We start from the raw sequence: 22,348 nt of genomic DNA, 5'->3' as shown, positions 1-22,348 counted from the left end.
TTTCCCACTCTTACAGTCATTATCACTTCATTTGACTGATGCAGAGCTGTTATTACTTGCTCTCTTATGTCAAACACTTCAGTTCAAACATCATTTTAAAAAGTGGTATTAAATATTAGAAGGACTGGAAGCAAGCAGGCTTTTCATCCTAACTGAGGCCCAAACAAATTGTAAGTGGTTATTGCTTACTAGCAAGCATATATTTGAAATTAAGACAATGACATTGAAATTTTTGTGATACTTGCCTGTCTTCAGGTTCTGCCTGTTGTAATGCCTTTGTGTGGGCTTTCACATGTCTGTCCAACTGTTGCCCTAAAGGCAACTCTGCATTCTCTTTTTGTTTTACTTCCAAACATTTTTATTGGAAGTATTATTTATAAATAATAAATTTGAAAATTTATAAATAATTTTCAAACTGCATTCTCGGATGCCCAACAACACAGTCTATGTTAAATGGGATGGTGTTGTTTCTTCATAAAGAGTTAAATCAAATGTGAAATTCACACTTTTCACCCCTCAGGAATTTCCCTAAAGTAGACACACTGCAGAAATTTATTTTGGCATGTAGGTGCAACCTTCAAGATAAGGACCAATGAAAAAATTAAATTTAGGAGTCACTAGGAGCTATTGAGGACATTTGGAGTAATTTAAACAATTTACTCAAGTGACTCAAGACTACTCCATGGTCTGACACAGACGTAGTCATAATTTTAGGTTGACAAGTATTCTAAATGACTTCAGGGATCAGCTACCCTTTCACCAGATGTGCACAGAAGCACCAGTGACATGCTCTCAGGAAATCCAAGCCTCGCACAGGCATTGGCTTGGTAAAGGAGACACTGGTGAGACTCTCTAGGAAGACATCCCACTACACTGGGGTGGCCTCCGGGCATGCCAGGGACAGGAATGAGCAGCAACACTGCTTCACCCTGATCCCAGGAGGTACCAAACCATGCACACGAACCTGAGATCCAACACAAAACCAGGTGCCTTAGGACACAGCCAGCAAAATGGTGAATTATGATCAGAGTATACAGACATTAATTTTGGAAGGGAAATCTGCAAGATAAGGTTCAACCCTTTGATCAAGCAGGGCCAACAGCAAAGTCAGGGCCTGATCCTCATCCGTGGGGTTTTTGTTCCCAAAGACAGAGATCACACAGAGCACTGGACATCCTGGGAAAGGAAGTAATCCTGGATTATGGCACCACTTTACATCTGTGTAACCCAAATGTACTCAGCCATGGTGTTTCCCTGTACCAAGGTGAGCCCCCACAGAGCACCATCCAGTATCATTCATTGACAAGGAATTATAGAATGATGATCTCTTCTTCCTTAGAAAAGGAAGAGATTTTCTGTTCCAGGTTTTAAACTTAAACAAGCACTCACCATCGTGTGGTCAGTAATAATATGGCATGTTTCTGTTTCACAGCAGCAGTTAGTCCTTGGCACAAAACCAAGCCTTTCAATTAATTCCTTCACAGCTTTTAGTTTCTCTTCCTTTGCTTCCAGAATTCAAAAGCAATTAGAACATGATTCTTCTGTATCTTAGCCTCAGGGTGAAGGCTGCAGATTAAAATTAGATTTAGAAATTGCTTAGAACTATTATGCTCCTAGACTTTATTCTCCATTTGTTCTGCCTGATGATAATCTTTTGTACTCAAGGCAACCAACACTTAGTGCAGCCAGGAAGTTATTAAAAATGTTTTTGACTTCTCAGTTGGTTTCTCAAAGGTATAATTTGAATTTCCTTCCTCCACTAACAGATTTTGTGATTATTTTGCAGAAAGCACACCAATAAATGTGGTTACCCTTCCCTAAGACAGAATGCTGTGACAAAAAACCACAGCATTACCAGGAGTTAAATATTTTAAAGCCCCTCTTAAATAAGTTGAATAAGGAATGCATTATTGTGTGTACACATACAAGCACACAGAGGCATGTATGGTGCTCCTTTGCATTTCATTTCAGTGGAAGCACAGCTCAGGCCCTGGGAGCTGAAGGAAACCTCAGCAGGGGTGCCAGAGAAATGCAGGTGATGACCTTCAGCCTGCACCAGGAGGGCAGCTCTGCGCAGCAGGTCCTGCTCTGGCAGCTGTCCTCAGCAACACTGCTCTGCACATCCGTCTGAGAGGGAATGCCATCCCGAGGGATGCTGGATCTGGCAGGCTGTCTGCGGGTGATGGAGCCATCCTGGGAGCGCGGGGCAGCAGCTCTGTTATTCACGGAAATGACTCACTCCATCAGCCACCTGTGCCCCGCAGCAGTGTCCGTAAACTCAGAGCCCTGTTCCAACACAACAATTCTGCCAGGTTGGCAAACACCTTCCCTGCGAGGCAGAGCCACAGGACTCCCTTGTGTTGCAAGGGCTAAAGAAGGTCTGAGGAGTTAGACCCTACTGACAAGACTTGGAGCTGACCAGAGGATGCGGTGCAACTTGAAGACCAAGGGGTGGGCAACCGGGCAGCTCAGGGTTGAGCACACCAGCAAGGGGAATTGCCCCCAAGAGCTGTACTGGCTCGGAAGTGGGAGGGCACAGCCTGCCATCCCCCAGACAGACAGCTCTTTCAGGGCTCAGCCTCATTATTTGTGCCAGCAGCTGGGCTGGGTTTACACCACTGCATTGCACTTCTTTGGTTGGAAAGCTTGAGATGGGCTCATGAAAGCAACTTGAAAAGGATTAGTTATGTTCAGAGTCTCACACTGCACAGTATGAGATGAAATCACTGGATTTAAAGGATTGAATAAAAATAAATAAACAAATAAATATTTTAAAACATATTTGTCCTGGCCCAGACAGGAAAAGAAATTTCCTGGTTTACTTGGTTCATTATGGAAAAGACAATTGACACTTTCTCTGGGATACCAGACCTCCCCTTGCAATTTATGGAGTGCCATCCCACATAGGATTAGAAAGCTAGACCAACTGAACATATGGATAGCAGAAGACAGGTTAACGTGCTCATGAACATGTATTATGTATTTAAAAGAAAGAGCAGAAAAAGAGCAGAAGAAAAGCTGGTATGTCCATCACTAAAACCTGATAAACCACACTAAAAAATTGATAAACCACAGAAGTATGAAAAGTTGTATCAGATGAAAAGTGATTTAAAAAACTGCATGCAAGAACTGCCAAATTTAAAAGACAGATCTGGAAAGAGCTTGAGGAAGTGCAAAATGAAGAGATCATATGAGAATGGGATTTCATTCAATTTATTTTAAAAATACATTTTTACAGTAACCTGCTGCTGCAGAAACCACTTTCCAACAAGGACAAAAAGATATTGAAATGACTCTGTCTCTCTCTCAAACCCCTCACACAGCCATCTCTCAGTTTAGCCCACCTGTCTTTGCAAACAGCCAGCATGACTTTGGCACAAGTTTCAAGGTAATGGTCTTTCATTTAATGGTAATGTCATAATCTGTTTTCCAGCTTTTTTAGAGTACCCATTTCTTTTTAGAAAGATCCCTAATCTTCATATGGAGGCAGCAGTGATTCTCTCATATAGATCTTGCTGCTGTGATCATATTTAATGGTTTTATGTTATTTCAATACTTTATTCCCCATTCTCCACCAACAGTGGCTGGACAAAGAGACAACTGGATGAGTTGCAGCTACTTAACATAGAGCATGCATTGTGTAAATGAAGAGGGAAGCAGTCAGATGGCGTTGCTGGTACATGGTGGCTGCTTCTTATGGGGACAGTCACAGTGATGTATCTCACAAAGCATAAGGCGCTTCACCAGATGATTCTGACTGTTCACAGCAATTACAAAGACTTTCTCCCGAGTACCTGGTCTGCTCCAGGAAGATTTCACTCACTGTAATCTGTTCTGTGTGACTCAAACCTTTTCCATTGTAATACTCTCCCATTTGCAGCTGATGGTGGAAAGACAGTGGATGTAGCAGGTTTTATATATATATATATATATATATATATATATGTATGTATGTATATAAAATCACTCAGCCCTCTCTCCAAAGGAACAGAAGTCTGAAAATCACTGCATGAGTATTTCACATTTTATATGTTCTCAACCTAAAACCTAAAACCTGAGCATCTGGTTTCTCATCTTTCAGGATGTTTGTGATCAAGTACTCCAGCTCTTTACTTTCCCTCCAATTCCTTCATCATCTGCAACACACCAGTAAGCCTTGCCCCAGGGCTGTAGTAAACTAAGCTCTCTGTTATTTAAGGTCTTTATGCAGCTTGACAAGATAAGGCTTAGCTGTCTACAAGACCTTCTGAGTGAGCACAAGATAGCTCTCAAAGAAAGTCACGGCTAAGAAATTTCAGAATAAAAGATCTTGGTACTGAGAGAGTTCTTTACTTCAAGGAAGTTGAAAATAAACCTGTGGAAAATGAGGACAGAAGAGCTCTGTTTATATCAAACTTTGGCCATGCTTGTGTTCAAACTCAAGTCCAAGGACTGCTTCCCCTTGACAGTCCTCTGGCAGGGCTGACCCTGCAACAGGGGAGAAGGAGGCTGCTGAAGAGATGCAGAGCAGCTTGAAGAGGACAGAGGCAGCCTCTTGACTGTCTCAGCAGCTGTTGGTGCTGCAGCACAGACTGGGGTTCTGGAAATCAGAGATGTGTCTGGAATCTGTAAAATTGCAAGCACTATGAAGCAGTTTGTTTTGACTGCAGCAGTGACAAAACGAATCCATATTAAAGAACTGTTCCAAAAAGAAAAACATGTCATTGGCAGCCACGTTACAATATGCACTTCAAGAAAAAAATAGAAGGCTGCTCAGTTCTTACTTCCTAAGCAATTAACACCTATGTCAGATGCAGAACAAACAAAAAGAGCTTCTGCACCGTAATTTGAAAGTTACTGCAATCAGTGAGGTAACAGCATTTTACAATTCTACAATTCTTCAGTCTTTATTGACAGTAGTTGAGTGTACAGTGGTGCAAAAAATGTGTATCAGGTGCTCTGTATCTGTTTTGGAAAAACTGTGTCTGCACACTCCTATCTCTCCCTTTTTATACACTTAGCACAAACAGCTGGGGAAGCTGAGCTCCCATTCTCCTAGAAGTGCACAACAGAACAGTGTTCATCTCAGATGAGGAGTAAGTCTATTTATACTTCCTACAACTTTGGGAAATCCACAGCACCAACTCTGCTATCTGGTAGGCAAACTGCAGAGCCACAGTATCAGCATCTGATGGAAAACCCAGAGTTTTTGATTGTGGTGTTGAAAAAAAACAAACCAACAAGAAACTCCCAATGCTCAATGGAAAAATAGCATTAAAAGCAAACAATTCTGCCCTTTTTAAAAGACAGACAGTGTCTTCTTTCTGCCATGTCACATGCCTGAGGTCAATCACAGCTGCAATTATGCTTGGTATTGTCCAATGTATTGGAAGACAGCTCCCAGTAACAAGAAGCTTGCAACCCAAGCTGCTATTGTGTTTTCCCAAGATACAATTAAATAATGGGATAGATTGGATTTAACATGATTTGTATTAAACATGGGTCAGAAATCTTTGCAGAGACAAAGAATCAACTTTTCATGTGTTGAAAGCAACCACTATTTAATGTATTGTTCCTATTCTTTACAGGACTTCAGTAAATCAAGTCCTGTTCATGAATCTATGGAGCTGCTCAAATACAGAACACAAAATGAAACTTAAAAGAAAAAATCAGAAAGACATGAAAAAACCACTATCCAAGCGACCTCCCAGAAGAGTGACCACCAAGAGCAAGCCTGGCCAAGTCTTAGAGGTGCTCTCTCTAGTGAGAATCAGCATGGGGTTAAAAAAGCCACCTCTAGTATCTGCAGCCATGAAATGATCTACCTTCAGTTCATTAGATCTCATTCCATTCTGCCTTCAGCATAAACCAACATAATAACTTACAGTTGGCAATGTTTATTTTTTTCCCACTTTACAACAAGAGCAGCCAAAGAACACTGACTTCTAGGCAGTGAAATCCATAAGCAATTCTCAATTACCCAAATCAATGATGCATATATGGCTTTGTATTTTGCTGTGCTCTACATTACATAAAAGACGTGGTTGCCTCAAGTTGCAAGAATTTACAAGCTTTGCCAGTGTTACAGCAGACTTGCTACAATGTGCAATTTTGTAGAGGCCATACATTGCTTAAAAATCAGGGGAGCAAGACTTTTACCTCATGTTGTTGAATTTTACAAAAGCTTAAATTTAACTCATCTTCCCTGAGCACTTTTAACTGAGTACTTCACAACTCACAGAGATTTGCAGAGTTTTTTTCCTACATTGCATGGAATGCAACTTCAGGCTGTATTATTATCTTATTCAAGGAGCTCATCACTGTTGACAGTAAAAGCAATTTCATGGTGTTTTGAGCAGAAAAGCACCATACTACAACATTTTTTTCCTAATACAGAAGGTTCACAGTTGACAATTACTCAGCTGGCATCTCTCTGGGCTGTTGTCACCTGTTGGCTCTCCTAGATGCTAGAAGGCATCCAGGGCTCAGTACCAGCAAAGTCTAGGCTAACGCTCGCACAGAAGGATTAAGAGGGGCAGGCAGGCAGTTGCTTACTGTGCTGCCAAGAGGATGGTGCTGACAGCTTTTCCACCACTAGAGTGGGTGGCACACATACCATGACTATATGCCAAGGATACAAACCATAGGCTGCAAGAATTTCTCCAGGTTTTTAATAGCAGCAAGCTAAAAAAAGTTACAGCTACTCTTGAGAGTCATGTCTGGCTTTTGCAGCATTTCCATTTAAGATTTGCAGTTACTGATAGTTCAAGGCTATTTGACAGCAGCTCCGTGAAGGGAAGTATAATCAATCTAAATTTAAAGAAAATAATTTTAAGGAAAAATGAGAGAATGAAAGTGTGGAAGATAAGGAGATTCTTGCTACTTAGAGGTTTCATCTTCCCTCCACAGACTAGAAGCCCCAGCCCACTGAGCTGAGTTTTCCTGTTAAAATGAGAGTGGCACACTCTCCAGAGATTAGTGTGTGTGATTTGCACTCCAGCTCAGCACCCTCTTTTCTGTAAGCCCAGAACAACTGGTTCCAAAAGCAAGTGAATGTTCAATGCTGTCCCATTGCACACTTTTGAAGTGCCCTTTCCTGCCTATAACATAGGATTGTATAAGCCATTGTAAAACTCTGCTGGACAGAAATTTTAAGAAGATTTTAACAAAAAAACTGACCACTATCATGACTCCTGTCAACAGAGTGAACATCCTCATGGTAGCTTTCACAGGTCAGAGTCATTGCTTTATTTATTTTATATTTTCATGTACATAAAAGTAAAATAACATATCTGAAGAACAGCTATCATAATTAAGTAATCAGCTGCTGAGTTACCAAAAGATGACGGAAGCTGTCTGCTACCCAGCTCTTAAGACTCTGTGCCAAGAAAACCTGGCAGTGGCGTTAATAATTGTACTTCTGTGTGCATCCAAATGATGCCTCAGGTTTTAACTTTTATATTTTTCGGATTCTCTGCTGCTTTAGTGTCTAGTCTGAGCTTCATAATTAAGGATGGTAAGCTCTTGTCTACCTAGTCCTCACAGAGTAGGTAGACAAAACAATTCCTTTCCTAGCCTGGGACCAAGGACAACCACCCAAATCTCAGGCCCAAGAGCATAAATGTGGCCTGAAGAGTGAAAAACAAGAAGGATGGGGCTTCATGATCTAAAGCTGTAAATGGACAATTAACTCCAATATGGTAATGGACCAGAACTTATAAAAGTGAGAGACCTTGTGATCAGTCATCCATCAGTCATGAACCATTTTGGGTTCATCTGGGGTGTAGCCCTGGCTGGGCTCTTGTACTGCCCAAGGTGTATCCACGGAGCCCTTCCAATAAATACCTACTTTATTCTTTAACTCCATCTAGTCTCTGTTCTAGGTCAGCTTTCACAAGGCATCAGTTCTGGTGACCGAGCACTCCCAGAAGGGGGCCCCAGCTGCTGTCCAGGAGTTATCAGAGCCCAAGAACCCTCAGACCTGACAGAGACGCATGAGTAGATAAAGGGGAATTCTGTTTGCTACATAAGTTAGGGGGGAAATACTCTATTGTGAATAGCAACTAAGTTTAAGTGGGGGAAGCAAACAAAAGCAAATTTCAGGATTTTCTTTTCCAAATAAATGTGATTTTATGTGTGTAACTCAACATGAAAATAACCTACTTTTTTTCAAGAAAAAGCAAAACTAAAGACAAGGCTGCAGTTGATGAAACAGAAAAAAATAAATCAGACACAATAAACAAAACAGCCCAAACTCTATACACTTGTGGAAGGTGAACTAATTCAACTGGATGAACATAAGAGTGTTTTGCTTCAGATAGTCCATTCTAGGCACTTGATGATAATTTCTCATTTAGTTCCAGAGCTCTAACATCTCCATTAGCTTTGGCATTTTCTATAAGCACCTGCAGAGAAAAATAAAGAACAACTTGAGAATTTAAGATTTTTCTGTTATTGTCTTAATGGCAATCTGAAATGCACTTTTTAAATTCCTGTTAGACAGTTTCGCTAAAAGATCATCTAACCCATAATCCCCAGATAGGAAGTACTCGACATTATACATCAACTTGCTTAAAAGATCCAAACTCTGCGCTACAGTGACTGTAATCACTTCCAGTGCTCTGTAAAAGCATCACTGATTACTTTGACAAGTAGTTACCTGCTGGCAATTAAACAAGCAGACCTATTTTCCTGCTGACACACACTAGTCCCCTGCTTTGTATAAATCTTACCTTTATATAAATCTCCATTTGCCAAACTCAAGTGTTCTCTGCTTTAAAAAAACTGCCACATCCTTTTTCCTCCCCCAGTTAAATTCACACTTCCCTGATTTATTTTCCACACATCATATTTGGATCTTTTCTCTTAGGGACCTTAAAAGGAGGTCCCACAGTAACCTAATGTTCATAAGCTTCTGGCACATCTCTTGTAACCCAATGACATTAAACATACTGAAAAGGAAAACCATTAAGCTGAACCAAGCAAATCTCCAGCCATTATTATAATCTCATCAGCAGGGACTATCATCTCATCAGCAGGGACTCTGCAGAAGCAAGTGCAAGGAGATCACACCAGGATCTTCTGAACTCATTAAATCTAGCTTTTTTAATCTGAGTCTATGCATGTCTGTGTATGGATATTTGTCTACACCTTTTTATATGTACCTCCAGATCTACTTTGTATTGGATTCAACATTTCACCAGGGAACAGCTGATAATATGGGCAAAAGACTTCATCACCAGTCTTCATTGAGTCATTCAGAGTGCATTCAGATTTTGATGAGAAAAGTAGTTCTCATTATAAGCCAAAATGAATGACACCCCACTTGCACTACATCAAAGAGCTGCATGGATTTGTGAGTTTGATCAAATACATTAGTGAAGTACTGCCACCAGAAACTAATGCAGCATCTACTATGTACTGAAAATAATCTACCATTACACACAAGCCTTTAAGAGAGAGAGTACAGAGATTCTACTGCTCAGTTCTTTTGGGCCAGGGACATGACATGTTCCAGCCAGGCTAGAGGGAATTAACATTTTTATTGCTAAAATTTTAATTAAATGGTCCTCATGTCTACTGAAGAATCCCCATTAAAACTGTTCCAAGTTTGGGCTGGAGACTTTACTATTTATTTTTCATTACTGCATGGAGGAATGGAAGATATTCAAACAAACTGGTGTTGATTTCAAAAACTGTAGTACATTTGCACCTCTAGAACAACATCTTCCTAGCCTTCTTCTACCTCACTTCCCAGCTGCAAGTATAATACCAAACGTAAATAGACAGAAGTTCTGTATAAGGTGGATAGTCTTACATCTATTAATTCACAATCATCTTTGGCATACAGATGTTGCAGGAGGTACCAGCGTGCCACTGACACTATGGTTTCTGGATTGGCTGGTTGGTAAACAATTCTCTCCAACATTCGCCGAGTTTCCCTGGAAACATAATCAAAACAATCCAAATCAAATTCTACTGAACAGGCCCCATGTAACACAACAGAGCAAGCAACAATGGCCAGAAGCAATATACAGGAAAGTCCTTATTGCAGTTCCTGCAAACAGAGACAAGATATGAAAGTGCAGAAGAGAAGGTAATTGGAATAGAGACAAAGTGACTATTTTAGACACAAAGTGTAAAATTCTGTTTGGCTGATACTACCTTCCAACAACAACAACAAAAACACCTAAATTTTCAAATTCACAGCGCCATTAGAAATCTGGTAAAAACTGGCAACTACATGTATGGATGTCATATTCATTCAGTGGTGCTCCATCAGCTTTTTTTTTTTTCACAAATAATGGAAGATTTGGTTGCTCCCCACATCATAACCCTTTCTCCCCTCTCCCTTTTATTTGCCACACTATTTCAAGAATTAATTTCCACTTTCAAGTTTGTTTAAGTTCTTGAACTTAGAACTGCAGATAATGACCACTTGTATTTTTAGACATGGTATTCCACTGACAACTTAACAGATCATGCATACCTTGCTCCCATTTTGCGATTATATTGTAGCAGGGCTTGAAGCAGAACTGCCAAAGGGGAAGGTGAAAGTTTCAAAGCTTCAGTTGTTGCCTCCTGAACCAAGGATGGCCAGTGTTCATTTGAGACATTAGCCTATTATAAAAGTTAAGAAAAAAATAAAGAGAGAGTAATAAAAAAAGAAATTTTAAAAAATAAAAAGAAGAAAAATCAGTGGAAAAATTACTTTATTGTAGTATATTTGCATCTCTCTAGAAAGCAGGTTTTATTCAAGCTGTTCTGAGAAGGTTTGGCAGGTTAGAAAGACACTTGTTTAAAAAAACCTCCAGACTAACAGTGGTTAGAAGTGCCTACAAAAGTCATATTAACTTATTTAGGATCAGCCTTGCCAGTATTCCCCCGTGCTAATTTGTGCGCACGGGGAATTTGTTTCTTTTTGTTTTTTCATACAAATTTTACTAGTGCTTCAGAAACCCTTGCAAATCTTCATACCACATATAAAACTATTCAAGAATGTAAAATTTATCCCCAGAAGTGACACAATTGTTTATCAGAAGTCAAAACCTACTTCTAGACTGTAATCACCTCACAGAGCAACTATTGAGCAAAGGCATATATCTTAAGTATATAAGCAAAGTAAAGGAAGAAAAACTGGCTTTAGAAAAACCTTATTATCCCCATTGTGTCTGGATAGCATTCAAATCAGTGTACTTGAAAGGGTGACCAAATCTTTACTTGGAAGAAAACTGGGAGACAAGCAATTTTCAAATACAGACCTTTCTTGGACCTAGGCAAGTTTTTCACCAGGCTTTTATACATTTCATTAAACCAGTGCAGAAATGCCAAAAAAAAAAATCCACCTACAGCTTCTCTGCTCGCTTAAAAAGTTGAGATGAGATAACCAAATTCATACTAATCTCATCTTTAAATAAAGTCTTGTTTATTCTTAGGCAATTCAGGGCAGCCCTTGAAGAAATAGTATTAATCAATTTAGGCAGCAACTTGGGACCTCTGAAAGCATTTAGGAGCAAAAAGAAACAAAGCAGACCAGTAAAAACTGACAGAATTACAGCAGGAAAAATATTGTCACTTGACAAATTCTGACTTTGGAGGACAACTCTCTTCTCCAAAATGGAGAAGAGTTTTGCAGCTTTATCCTCAGTTAATCTGACTCTCTTTTCTTACACAAGATCTCAGGATATATGAGGATTGCTTTGCCTGATTTTGATTACCACTGGGTCATTCAATAATTTGTGAAAAAGCATTTGCCAAGATCACAGCAGTATCTACATTTTACAGCAGAATTTAAATTCTGGTAGTGCACTTCAAGTTTCTAGAGTGACACTGCTTGAAGATAATAAATACTTGCCAAGATCCTGAGATATGTTTACCTTGCCCCCCAAGTGCAAGGAATGAGTAATTTTCTTTATTCCACAAGATACAATTCCCTTAGATTGTTCTTAGGCTTCAGTGCAAGGCATCATATCTGGAAATCACCATACAGCATAAAAATATTTGAAACATGACTGACTGACTTCTCCAGGCACCAATGAACAAAAAGCATCTGTTGAGGCAGTTGTCTGAACAAGACAGACATTTGAGGAGTAGGCCAATTTGGTGATCAAACTAAAACTGTTATGGACAAGCCTCACTGAGCAAGTGAGCCTCTTAGGCACAAAGTGGCTCTATGTGATTATTGTTTTGCAACCTGTCTTACAAAGACATGTTCTACAAATACTCCACTGCCCCTTGATGTCTCATTTTATTCCCTAGCTGTCATTCATAAAACATAACAGGGGTTTAATGAATAAATAAATTATAATTTAATGATTACAGAAACCTTCTATTCCACCATCTTCTGTGAAATCATGCAGAAATGTTATGCTGGTTATCCTACCATGCAGATTTCCAGTGCGAGCATAGCTAGCCTGAGCAGACTGGATAACTTTCCGTTCCAGCTGCCCTGCTGTGATGCCAACTGCAGACTCTTTCTGTAACACATCTCTGCTCCAGTCATCATTCTCTGAGACTGATATATTTTCGCCAGCCACTGAAAATAAACATCCAACAAAATCAGTTATGGAGCCACCAAAACACACATCCATTAGGTAATACCATTTAGTCCAATTTATGAGAGTATCACAGCATAATATTAGCTGACACCATGCACCCAGTCCTCATTCCAACCACACACTGTGCATTGCCCTGCAGAAAAATTAGTCTGCTGCAGAGCTGGCAGTACAACTCACCACAGTAAATCATTTTGAGAGTTCGCTAGCCTACTCACAGACTTTTTTTGATAGGTTGTCTCAGCTGCTGCCAGCTCTGCCAGCACAAGATGTCCTGGATTTCCTCATGAAGAGAAGGAAAAGGATTCTAGCTTCTCTGTCTTTAATTCTGTAGTCATCACACATTTTTTGAAGCAGATGCAGCCATATTTGCAAATCCTTGTCATGTACATGATATGCATGAAGATGTGCAAGCCATATTTAGAAATATTGTTTGCTGGATCACCAAGTAAACAAAGTAATTCCTTTGCTTTTGAGCAAAGGCCTCTAGACTTTTCCTAGCTAAGGACTGCAGGGTGTCAGAGGAGGCAAAAATTATTAATGCTTTCTGGTCATAGAAGTTACTCCCAATTACAAAGAGCAACATACTGGAAAGTATTAATTAGCACTAGTGAGACATTGCATTCCTGACATCAGGCTGCAGGCCCGCTTTTTAGAGTAAAACATTCATCCATGTGAAGGGAAAAAAGCTTCCCTCAGCCTCAGCTCTTTGCAGCTGAAGATGTCTAGCACCCTAGAAGTAAAGAAGAGAACCCCTGCAAAGGCACAAAGGCAGCTTTGCCAGATCTACTTTTCTCTATTTTCCTGACAAGTCACAGCACAAAAAGTAGAACAGTCATCAGAGCAGAAGTTCAGTGGCACCCTTAAATCCCACATAACAATTTAGACAAAAGCCAAAAACTTAATCAGAAAGAAAAGTTAATGGTCCCTCTAATGTAGTAAAACTGTAAGGCATCACAATGGATAAATCAAACTCACAGGAAGTCCAGAGAAAGAAAACATAAAAACATACATTAATCCACTAGAAGCAAATGTAGCAGCCAAGTTTTTCAGAATGCTATCTAAGCCCTGAGAAATACTTCCTTGAAGACTAAAAAGATCTTCCTCACAGGTATCTTACCTGTGGCCTGGATTAAAAAGACTAAAACAAATCATCCCCTCCCACTCCCCACATTACATGCACTCATTTCACTTATTCTCTGTGCTTGTAAGGAAGATGACTTGGCTATGCAAGGGACACTTAAAGAATGTACACAAACCCTAACTTAACTTAAAAAATGTTATTAAAAAAGAGGACACTATAGAATCTTGCATGTTTCCTATTTTGCAAATTCAACCTGAATGAGTTCTATATTCTGAAAGATGAAGTCTCACAAATCACAGAAAAATGCATCAAAAAAGCATTTTCCCCAGAAATAATGCTCCTGGTGTTTCTGTAGAGAAGGGCATCTGCAGCCTTCTAAGAAGCAACATCATGATCTGTAAAGCAGCCTTGCACTGATCTTCTAAGAGTGAAAACAACTCCAATGAATCTTACCACAAGCAGGGTTTTATTTTATCAACATGCAGAGGAGCATCATAAATCCTTCAGCTACATAAAGGACTCTAAAAGTTCATGTAAGTTTTTTAAACAGTGTGCTACTTACATTGGTAAAGACAGATAATAACTGTAAAAAAAGCAGCTGTTAGAAAATGAACATATTTGGTGTTGCATCACCAAAAGGATCTTATGGTATGTGTGAGACTTCTCAGACTGACTCACAGAAGCAGCATATGAAGAGAGATTTAGCACTTTTGTGTCAACTAAAAATGATTACTCATCATACCATGGAAGGGAATTAGTGAACAATGTTACTGGGAGTGATTCTCTGCAGTCAAATTACTCAAAAGTACAGTGACACCTGAAGTCAGGACATTATGGAGAAAGAGATATTCAGCTTTTCAGACCCTTAAATAAGAAATTGTGTATTACTACAACAGGAAACCCTTTACCTCCATTTATTTTTATGAAGTTATGAAGTACTTCATTGGTTTCTGCTCGCATGTCAAATCACAGATACCTAAAGACATTTATCTCGAACTTTTTTCTCCTGCCTCCATGTCTGCTTGGTCTTACTAGCAGTCCTTAATATCCCAATTTTTATAGAGGTTAACATGATATTTCAACTTTGGAACAAATAGAATTTAAGCTGTTTTTTCTGTCACTGACTGTCAGCAGACAAGTAGAATCAAGCAGTGAAACGAATGCTCACTCCCTTACAGCAGGTGTGAGAGTGGCACACCAGTCGGGGAAAGGATTGACACTTACTTGCCAGGCTGCAGCTGAGGATGAACTGGACATGACTGTCTTGCGAAGTTCCTCCAGGATGTTGTCTGGAAGTTCTTTGTGAGACTGCAACAGCTGCTTACACTGAATTTGTCTCAAAAGCAAAAACAGAGCTGGGTGCTCAGGGCAGCTTTTTAAACCCTAAAACCAAACCAATCAGAATTATCATTCTCCAATATCAAGGACACTTAGATTTTCCATTCTGCTCTTTATAGAAAACAACATTGAAAGCCTTCTCAGGGTGCTTGAAACACAGCATTTTTCTCCTCCACTGCACAAAGGAGTATTTCAGGACTGAACCATAAAAACATAAAATATTTTTACTGTCCTCAAAATACATTTGAAGTCTAAGCTTAATTTTACATTTTACATTTACATTTTATATTTCCTACTCTTACTGGTTTCTGAAAGATAGCTGTCACTTGGTTTGACAATTATTAAAAATTTTGGGCTTATTAACATAGGCAAAAACCTGTCTTGGGGCTAAAAAGGACCCTGATTATGCTTCAAGAAATTTTAGTTCTCCCAAACAAGACACTTTATTTTCACTGGAACAGAAGGACTTTACTAAACATTTTCTGTTCAGAAACAGCAGGCATCCATAGAGTATTTCTTTGAACCAACACAAAAAAGAAAAGACAGAAAACTAGCTATGTGTTGCTTTACTCTGCTCAGGTGAAACGTGAAGTTTTCGCAAACCTCTCTGCATGTTATTTTCTGTGCTGAAATCTCAATATTCCAAGAATTATAACTCAAACCAGATTTGTGTTAACAAACAATATTTGTATTTTTCACATGTTTTTTAACAAAGTATGTTGCCTGTGAATCCTTCACAACTGATTGACAGCAGTGTCTGACTCTCCACTCCCAGTTACACTGCTTTCTGAGGATTTCAGGGTCTGAAACTACCACTGAAGGCTTGTGGTACTAGGGAATATCCTAGTATCCTTTTATATACTTTTATCTACACTAATTGCAGACCCTGATTGTCCTCTCCCCAGGCTATTTAATTAAACAAAAATCAGCATAATACAAGCAAAATCCACCACAACCTTCCCCCCTGCCAAACTGAGGGAAGGACAGATCTTGTATGTCTCAAAATCTCTGATGATTGTTAATATAAGGCAGGTCAGTAGACAAGTTGGCCAGAAAAGGAAAACACCTCACCAAGCAAATAAAGAGGAAAGAAAGTACTTCGTGCTGAAAACCAGCCTGTTCAATCAATCTGCTTATGTGGTTTAGGTTTTTTGTTGTTTGCTGTTGGTGGCTTTTTTTTTTTAATTCCATCCACTTTAATGAAATATACCAAAAACAAGGATCACATTTGCATGTGATTAGTAATTTTCCTTAATGAAAATAATGGATGTGTGCTTTTTTGTTTATCTTTTGCCAAGTCTTCTGCTTATGAACACCCTACCGAATGCTGGTAACAGCCCAGCTCCCTTCCATAGCTGTGTTGCAGCAAGACCGCTCTTTTCTAAAATTGAATTTGTAGCATCCACTTGGAGCTCTGAAACAAAGTACCAATACAACCCAGAAGAAATCGAAGTCCCAAGCATGTCTCCTATCCTGATTTCTTTGCCCTGAATTCTGGTAATGTTTTGCTTAATTCTAGGCAGGAAGAACAGACTTCAGCTTTATCATGACACATACACTAGTTGTTTCAACTATTAACATAGTTCTGGTGCTGCAAACAATATATTGGGGAGGGGAGGATATGCCAACCATCAGTTAAGTTGGTCAGAGCATGCTGTTAATACCGCCAGAATTGAAGGTTTGATCCCCATACAGGCCATTCACTTTGGAGCTGAACTTGATGATCTGATCTTTGTGGGTCCCTTTCAACTCAGAATACTCAGTGATTCTGTGAACTATTATATTTTGTATCTCTGATGGAACAGACAGTTGCTAATTCAAACATTAGCTTACTGCATAATGCACAGAAATAATGGCTTCTGTCAATTCTACCACAATCTGCCAGTGTGACCCCATCATACCTTGTTACAAAGAGCTTCAGCTTCTGACAGTTTACCAGTCTCCCCTAGACTGGTAATAGCTTGACACAGACACCAGTCTTCAAGAGTACGGACATAATTATGTGGAAGATGACTTTCTCCAGCTGTAAAGACAGACAACACACTTAAACAGATTAGTATTTATGCTGTAGTACAATACCATGGTCACAGGCTCTAGATCTGGTAAGGGAGAATTTTTATGAGTTTTAATGTGACATGGCTCCCTTCATCAGTAGGAACATTGAAAGATGGCAAAATCAAAAGCAAGAGGGGAAATAAGCATATACCATTTGAGTTAATGGTTTGAGATCAATCTAACATGGAATTTTAATTCCAGTTTTCAAAACACTACGGCATTGAGCAAGAATGAGCACCTATTGGAAGAGTTACAGAACTCAAAATTACTTTAGCCTTTTCCTGTAAAGTACTGCTGCTGCAATGTAATACATCCACAACCTTCATGAGTGTAGGCATCAGAGTTCAGAAATACTATTTCACAAAACCATTTGAAGCTTTGGAGGGGAAAGCAAGCTGCCATTAAATATCTAAACCCATCTATATATCAGAATTTAATGGGTTTTTTGTGTAAAATACAATTACAGCTATTGTCTAATTACCACTATTGAGTACTCCTCAGCCGATTTGCAAGTTCAGAACAGCATTGCAAGCTTAGATAATTTCAACTTTATTTTGCTTTTTTTAAACAGGAAACTCATATAGCTTACTTTTGGCTGAAACTGTAGACACAAGTGTCATCTCTAGGCCTGTTCGTTTCGGTTCAGTGTTGTTTAGACAGACAACAGTGTTTTCAGCATGACAGGCTGCCATTAGCACTGCCCAAGCAACAGGATTATCTAGAAAAGAATGGTAAAAGGGAACTCATGCCCATTCTAAACATGCTGGTAGTTCACTTAGAATGGGATTTATCAGATAAAGCATAAAAGCATACCTATCAATGGAACCATACACTGTAAATAAGATAGCAAAAATAAGAGAAGTAATTGAGTTTAAACCAAGGAAGGTGATAACTACTTGCTTCTAACTAGTAAGACACATCAGATTATAAAAGGAAGATGCTGTTCTTAAAGCCAGCTAATGTATTTTTCACAGATAGCTTCAGTGTGCTAACCTGAAGCTGCCAATTTATTTTTCACTACACAGATTAATCTTGGCTTTCACTGAAGAGTTGTTGCAAAACACAAAGTGGCAGACTCAGTCTGTTCTGCCCACCAGCATGAAAGTTATAGCAATAGGTGCCTACTTCCACTCCCAGCTAATTCCTGTGTCAGCTTCACCTTTAAATAGCCCTGTGAAGAACACCTACTACTGTAAGAGCAATCTCTGTCCTGAATTGGACAGAGCTCAGTTAAAGATTTTATTTATTTAAATTTTCATCCATAAAATAATTATTTTTGCTGGCAAAATGAAGCAAAGCTTGAAGATCTAACAAAGTAAAATGTAAAGTGTACTGCTTTTAAACAGCAGTCATACACTCATATTTCCTGTAGGAAAGTAATTGACATTTTGAACTTGCAAGCCAGCCCTGTGCATCAGAACAAAATTACTCTAGAAGAAGCAATGTTTTAGTATTTCGCTATAAAGTACAAATTAGCAACTAAAAACCCCACCAGTCTTGCACTTCATATGCTATAGGAAGAAGACTATTTAGTAATATAACCATAGAGTTCTCTGTAGTTCATAAACCACACATTTTAACAGAACTTTTCTAATAAAAAAATCTCAAGGGAGATGAATAATTCTCTTCTGTCTGGCGCTGCATACTGAGGAACATATGTTTTTCAATTTGTCTAGTATACTAAATAATACTTAAGTCTTTTCCTGTTGAGTGATTAAGAAATTACTCATGGTTTAGAACAAGCCTTAAAACTCAGTGATATTTTTCTTATTGTCTGGCATAATTCCCTTCCACTTTTCTGGAAGAAAAGTGATAATTTCCACTCTAAGCATCTTCCCCAAAAGACACATGGATAACCCTAAACAACAAATCAACACAACAAAAGCAGATTTTACTTTAATCCAGTAATTTTTGCTTCTGATGGATAAAAAGACAAACAATCACTACTGTGTTTGAGAACAGGAGTAACCTGGACAGACATGGATGGCCTTCTGAATATTTTTCAGAGGATTGTTTTTCTTATCTTCTAACATGTGACATCCTGCTACCAACTGATTAACTGCGATATTCAGCAGGACTTCCTATAAAAAGAACACAAGAGTGTAAGTGATCAGACAGAATTAATTTTAGGACTGTTGATGGAATTACAAAATCTGCATTTTAAGATAGTCAAACCTTTCCACAGTTTACATCAAGTGTATGTGCAACACTTCCTGCCACAGCTCCTCCCTGCAAGATTAAAAAAAACAAACAATTGATTTAATTACACAGCTAATTAATTTTATGCAAAATACAATGCCAAAATAATTTTATCTTTGCTATTCACAAGTACAAAATTTGCACAATGAGTCAACGTCCTTGCTTATGGTATGATCTTTTTATTAAAAAATTAGCAAGAGACATTCTAGACTAGAGTTTATCCATATGATTGGTTTCTAATTTCAGCCCCATATGGAAAAGGGTTTCTTTTCAGGTGCTATTTCTGTTTATATAATTAGCATAAATTAAGACAAGGAGCATTTATTTGAAGGAAAACTAATAATAAGCAGAAAAGTGGCAAGGAAACATTGCCTAATGTGAAAAGTGAAGATGACTACATTAACCACATTAAAGATAGGTAAATCTCAATATAAATATTTATTTAAATATATACATCTATATAAAACTAAATGGAAGAAATTATACATAATTATACATAGTATAGCCTTTTATTGTTAGCATAATTCTAGTAGATCACTCCTCTAAGTTTACTTCAAGAATGGTTACCTCATGGAAGATCCAAATAATGGTATATAAATTCAGTATGTAGCTGTGCACTGCTTTGAATGTAAGCCATACATTTTCCTTTTACTGGGGCAAGTCCACACACTGAAGGGTGGGGTTTTTTCAGTCAAGAAACGACACAGACTACTTGGAATGTAAACAGCACATGTGTATTACATTTACTTACTTTAGGCTTTTTTGATGCATACAGTGGAACTAGTCGAGACAGAAGAGACCAAAGGGCAGGATTATCAGGGTAACTAGGGAAAGAAAAGGGTATTAAACTCTCTGGTTTAGTTACGCACCTGGTCTTCCAGGACGCAGTAGGCACTTGCTATAAATACAAATAGAGCTTTTTCTATTAAGAATACAATGCAGTGTATTAAAAGATAGACATGGGTAAAAACAAACAACACAACATTGAAATTATACTGCTAGCTAAAGAAATTAAATGTACAGCATACATATAAATATTCATAGGAAGAAAAAAAAACTTTAGGCCTACAAGTCTTGTCTTCATAGCATGAAGAACAAGAAACTTTAGTTGTAGTTGGAAAAAAACAATTGCATGAAAATAGTTTCTGAAAACCCTTGGAGAGACTATAATGTGTGCCTTCCTGAAAGGCTCAGAATGCTAAGGCTAATCAAATCAAATTTAAACACAGACACTTAGCTAATGGAAGAAACAGCTTCAAAGGATGCTAAATATTAAATAAAAACCCATGGGACTTTTCTAGGCTGAAGGTTATGCTACACAGGATGAAAAATGCTTTCACAGAAGAGTAAACTAACCTACCTATCAGAAAAGTCCCCCAATCAAAATCAGAAAACACTGAATGAGCTATGAAGCTTCTGCTATCTGATTCCATAAATAAGAAAGCAAAGTTGTCAGCTAAAGGTACAACCTTAGGTGAGGACTTCATCTTTGAAAATGAATTTTTATTCAAATTCAAATTTATTCAAATTCAAAGAAATAGGTTTGCTTACTCTTCAATGTAATCAAAGCAATACATTTACACGGCAATTTAAAGCAAGACAAACTATATACCTGTGTATTGCTTTGGAGACTTCCCTCTGGATTGCCACATTTCTACCTTGTAATGCATAAACAGCAGATGCAATGAGACACCTCTCATAAATCCCATCATTCCCTTTTTCATGCTTCAGTAATTCTTTTAGGGCTGCTGTTGCAAGTGTTGCATCCTGCTTTACCAGTCCCAATGTGCACAAAGCCTTCAGACTTTCCGTACTAGGTTCCTTTAATGAGCTGTTGAATCAAAGAGAGGGAAAGAGACAACCATTTTGGAGCACAAACTAAGCTTCCTGATAACATGAGAGTGCTCGTTACTTTTGAGTCCTCTTGCACCTATGTATCATGAAAGGTATACAGAATCAATACTCTCTGTGGGATCCTGGATCAGGCTAAATCTATATCCTTGAAGGCCAGGTTACAGGCACAAAATCAAGCTCTTAATGATTACTTTTGCCTTCAAAAAAAGACAAGAACCTAAGCTTCTGATTCTATGTTTTGTTTTCAGTCCCTAGCAAGAAAAAAAAAAGCTGTTAATTGAACTTGAACAGCCAGCAAAAGGACCCTTTGACAAGTAGGAAATGGTATTCTATCATACTAGTTATCCAGACATACCCACTGTTAAGAATCTCTGTGCTAAGCTGGTTATGAGAAAAGAAAAAAGGAGCTTCATGTTCAAGGTCCTACCTGGGCACTTTAAGTCATCTAGCACAAATTCCAGTCAAGAGCAACATTTATCTACTGCACCAGAATGCATGATTTTTGTTCCTATTAGTAAAATCCACCAAAATCTGTTTGTAGCACTGTTATCAATTCAAGTCTAGATGTATTCATTGTGATGTTTCTTTCCTAAGCCATTCACTACCTTTTTTTTTCCAAACACAAACATATCATGTCATTAGAAACTCTCATTGTTTGTGTTTTTGACAAAACTAGAGGCCTGCAGTGATTTATAAGATGTAGGAAATATCAGTTTCCTAGCCAACTAACCACGGCCAGGAAAGGTAATGGACCTTCTTCTCTGTGTTAGTAACTTCAGGAATCTGCTGATGGGCGCTGCACTGCCACTACTAGAGTTCTCTACTGACAGAGAGCTGCTCCTGGGTGGTGAGATGGTAATTTTATTTCTAGCTGCTAGGAGGCTAACAATGATGCACAGGCGATTTGGCTTCCACAGATTTGAAAAATAACAGGCATTCACCACTTAATTGCACAACTAGTAGAGATCTGTTTCTTTTCATGGGAAAGGTACAGGGCTGTCCTGGGGCTACATTGCTGGGAACACAATAGTTTCTGAGATTTTTGATTACTTAAACTATTTTCACTGGTCATTCAGAGTTCTTACAGCTAATGAGCAAAAACAATGAGCAAAAATAGTGCTTACAACAACTACAAAGTACTATTATCTTAAAAGATAAAGTTTTTAAAACTTCAAGGATGTTGGACATCCAAACTGCTCAGCCCTTCTACTCAACACTGCTTTAAGAAAGTGGAAGCGACAGACCATAAAACCAGATGTATCACATGAATAATTAGACTGCATCC

The 22,348-nt window shown here is 38.6% G+C and overlaps 1 protein-coding gene across 2 annotated transcripts in view; it reads right to left on the bottom strand.

The window, feature by feature from the left end:
- Positions 1-5,891: 5,891 nt before the first annotated feature.
- SKIC3 (SKI3 subunit of superkiller complex) overlaps positions 5,892-22,348 on the bottom strand; it is a 48,394-nt gene continuing 31,937 nt past the window's right edge. For both annotated transcript variants that reach the window (XM_026795081.2, XM_014268893.3), the window contains exons 31-41: positions 20,822-21,040; positions 19,961-20,033; positions 19,186-19,239; positions 18,980-19,091; positions 17,600-17,728; positions 16,857-16,978; positions 14,842-15,000; positions 12,362-12,514; positions 10,469-10,599; positions 9,797-9,920; positions 5,892-8,384 (exon numbers count right to left, since the gene is read on the bottom strand). In XM_026795081.2, coding sequence (XP_026650882.1) covers positions 8,307-8,384; positions 9,797-9,920; positions 10,469-10,599; positions 12,362-12,514; positions 14,842-15,000; positions 16,857-16,978; positions 17,600-17,728; positions 18,980-19,091; positions 19,186-19,239; positions 19,961-20,033; positions 20,822-21,040 — 1,354 coding nt within the window. In that variant the 3' untranslated portion in view covers positions 5,892-8,306. The remainder of the gene's footprint in view (positions 8,385-9,796; positions 9,921-10,468; positions 10,600-12,361; positions 12,515-14,841; positions 15,001-16,856; positions 16,979-17,599; positions 17,729-18,979; positions 19,092-19,185; positions 19,240-19,960; positions 20,034-20,821; positions 21,041-22,348) is intronic.

This window comes from Zonotrichia albicollis, chromosome Z (assembly GCF_047830755.1).
Source record: "Zonotrichia albicollis isolate bZonAlb1 chromosome Z, bZonAlb1.hap1, whole genome shotgun sequence".
In the NCBI taxonomy this organism is placed as follows: domain Eukaryota; kingdom Metazoa; phylum Chordata; class Aves; order Passeriformes; family Passerellidae; genus Zonotrichia; species Zonotrichia albicollis.
The sequence above is the reverse complement of the archived record's forward strand: the minus strand, read 5'-3'. Positions and strand labels throughout refer to the sequence as shown.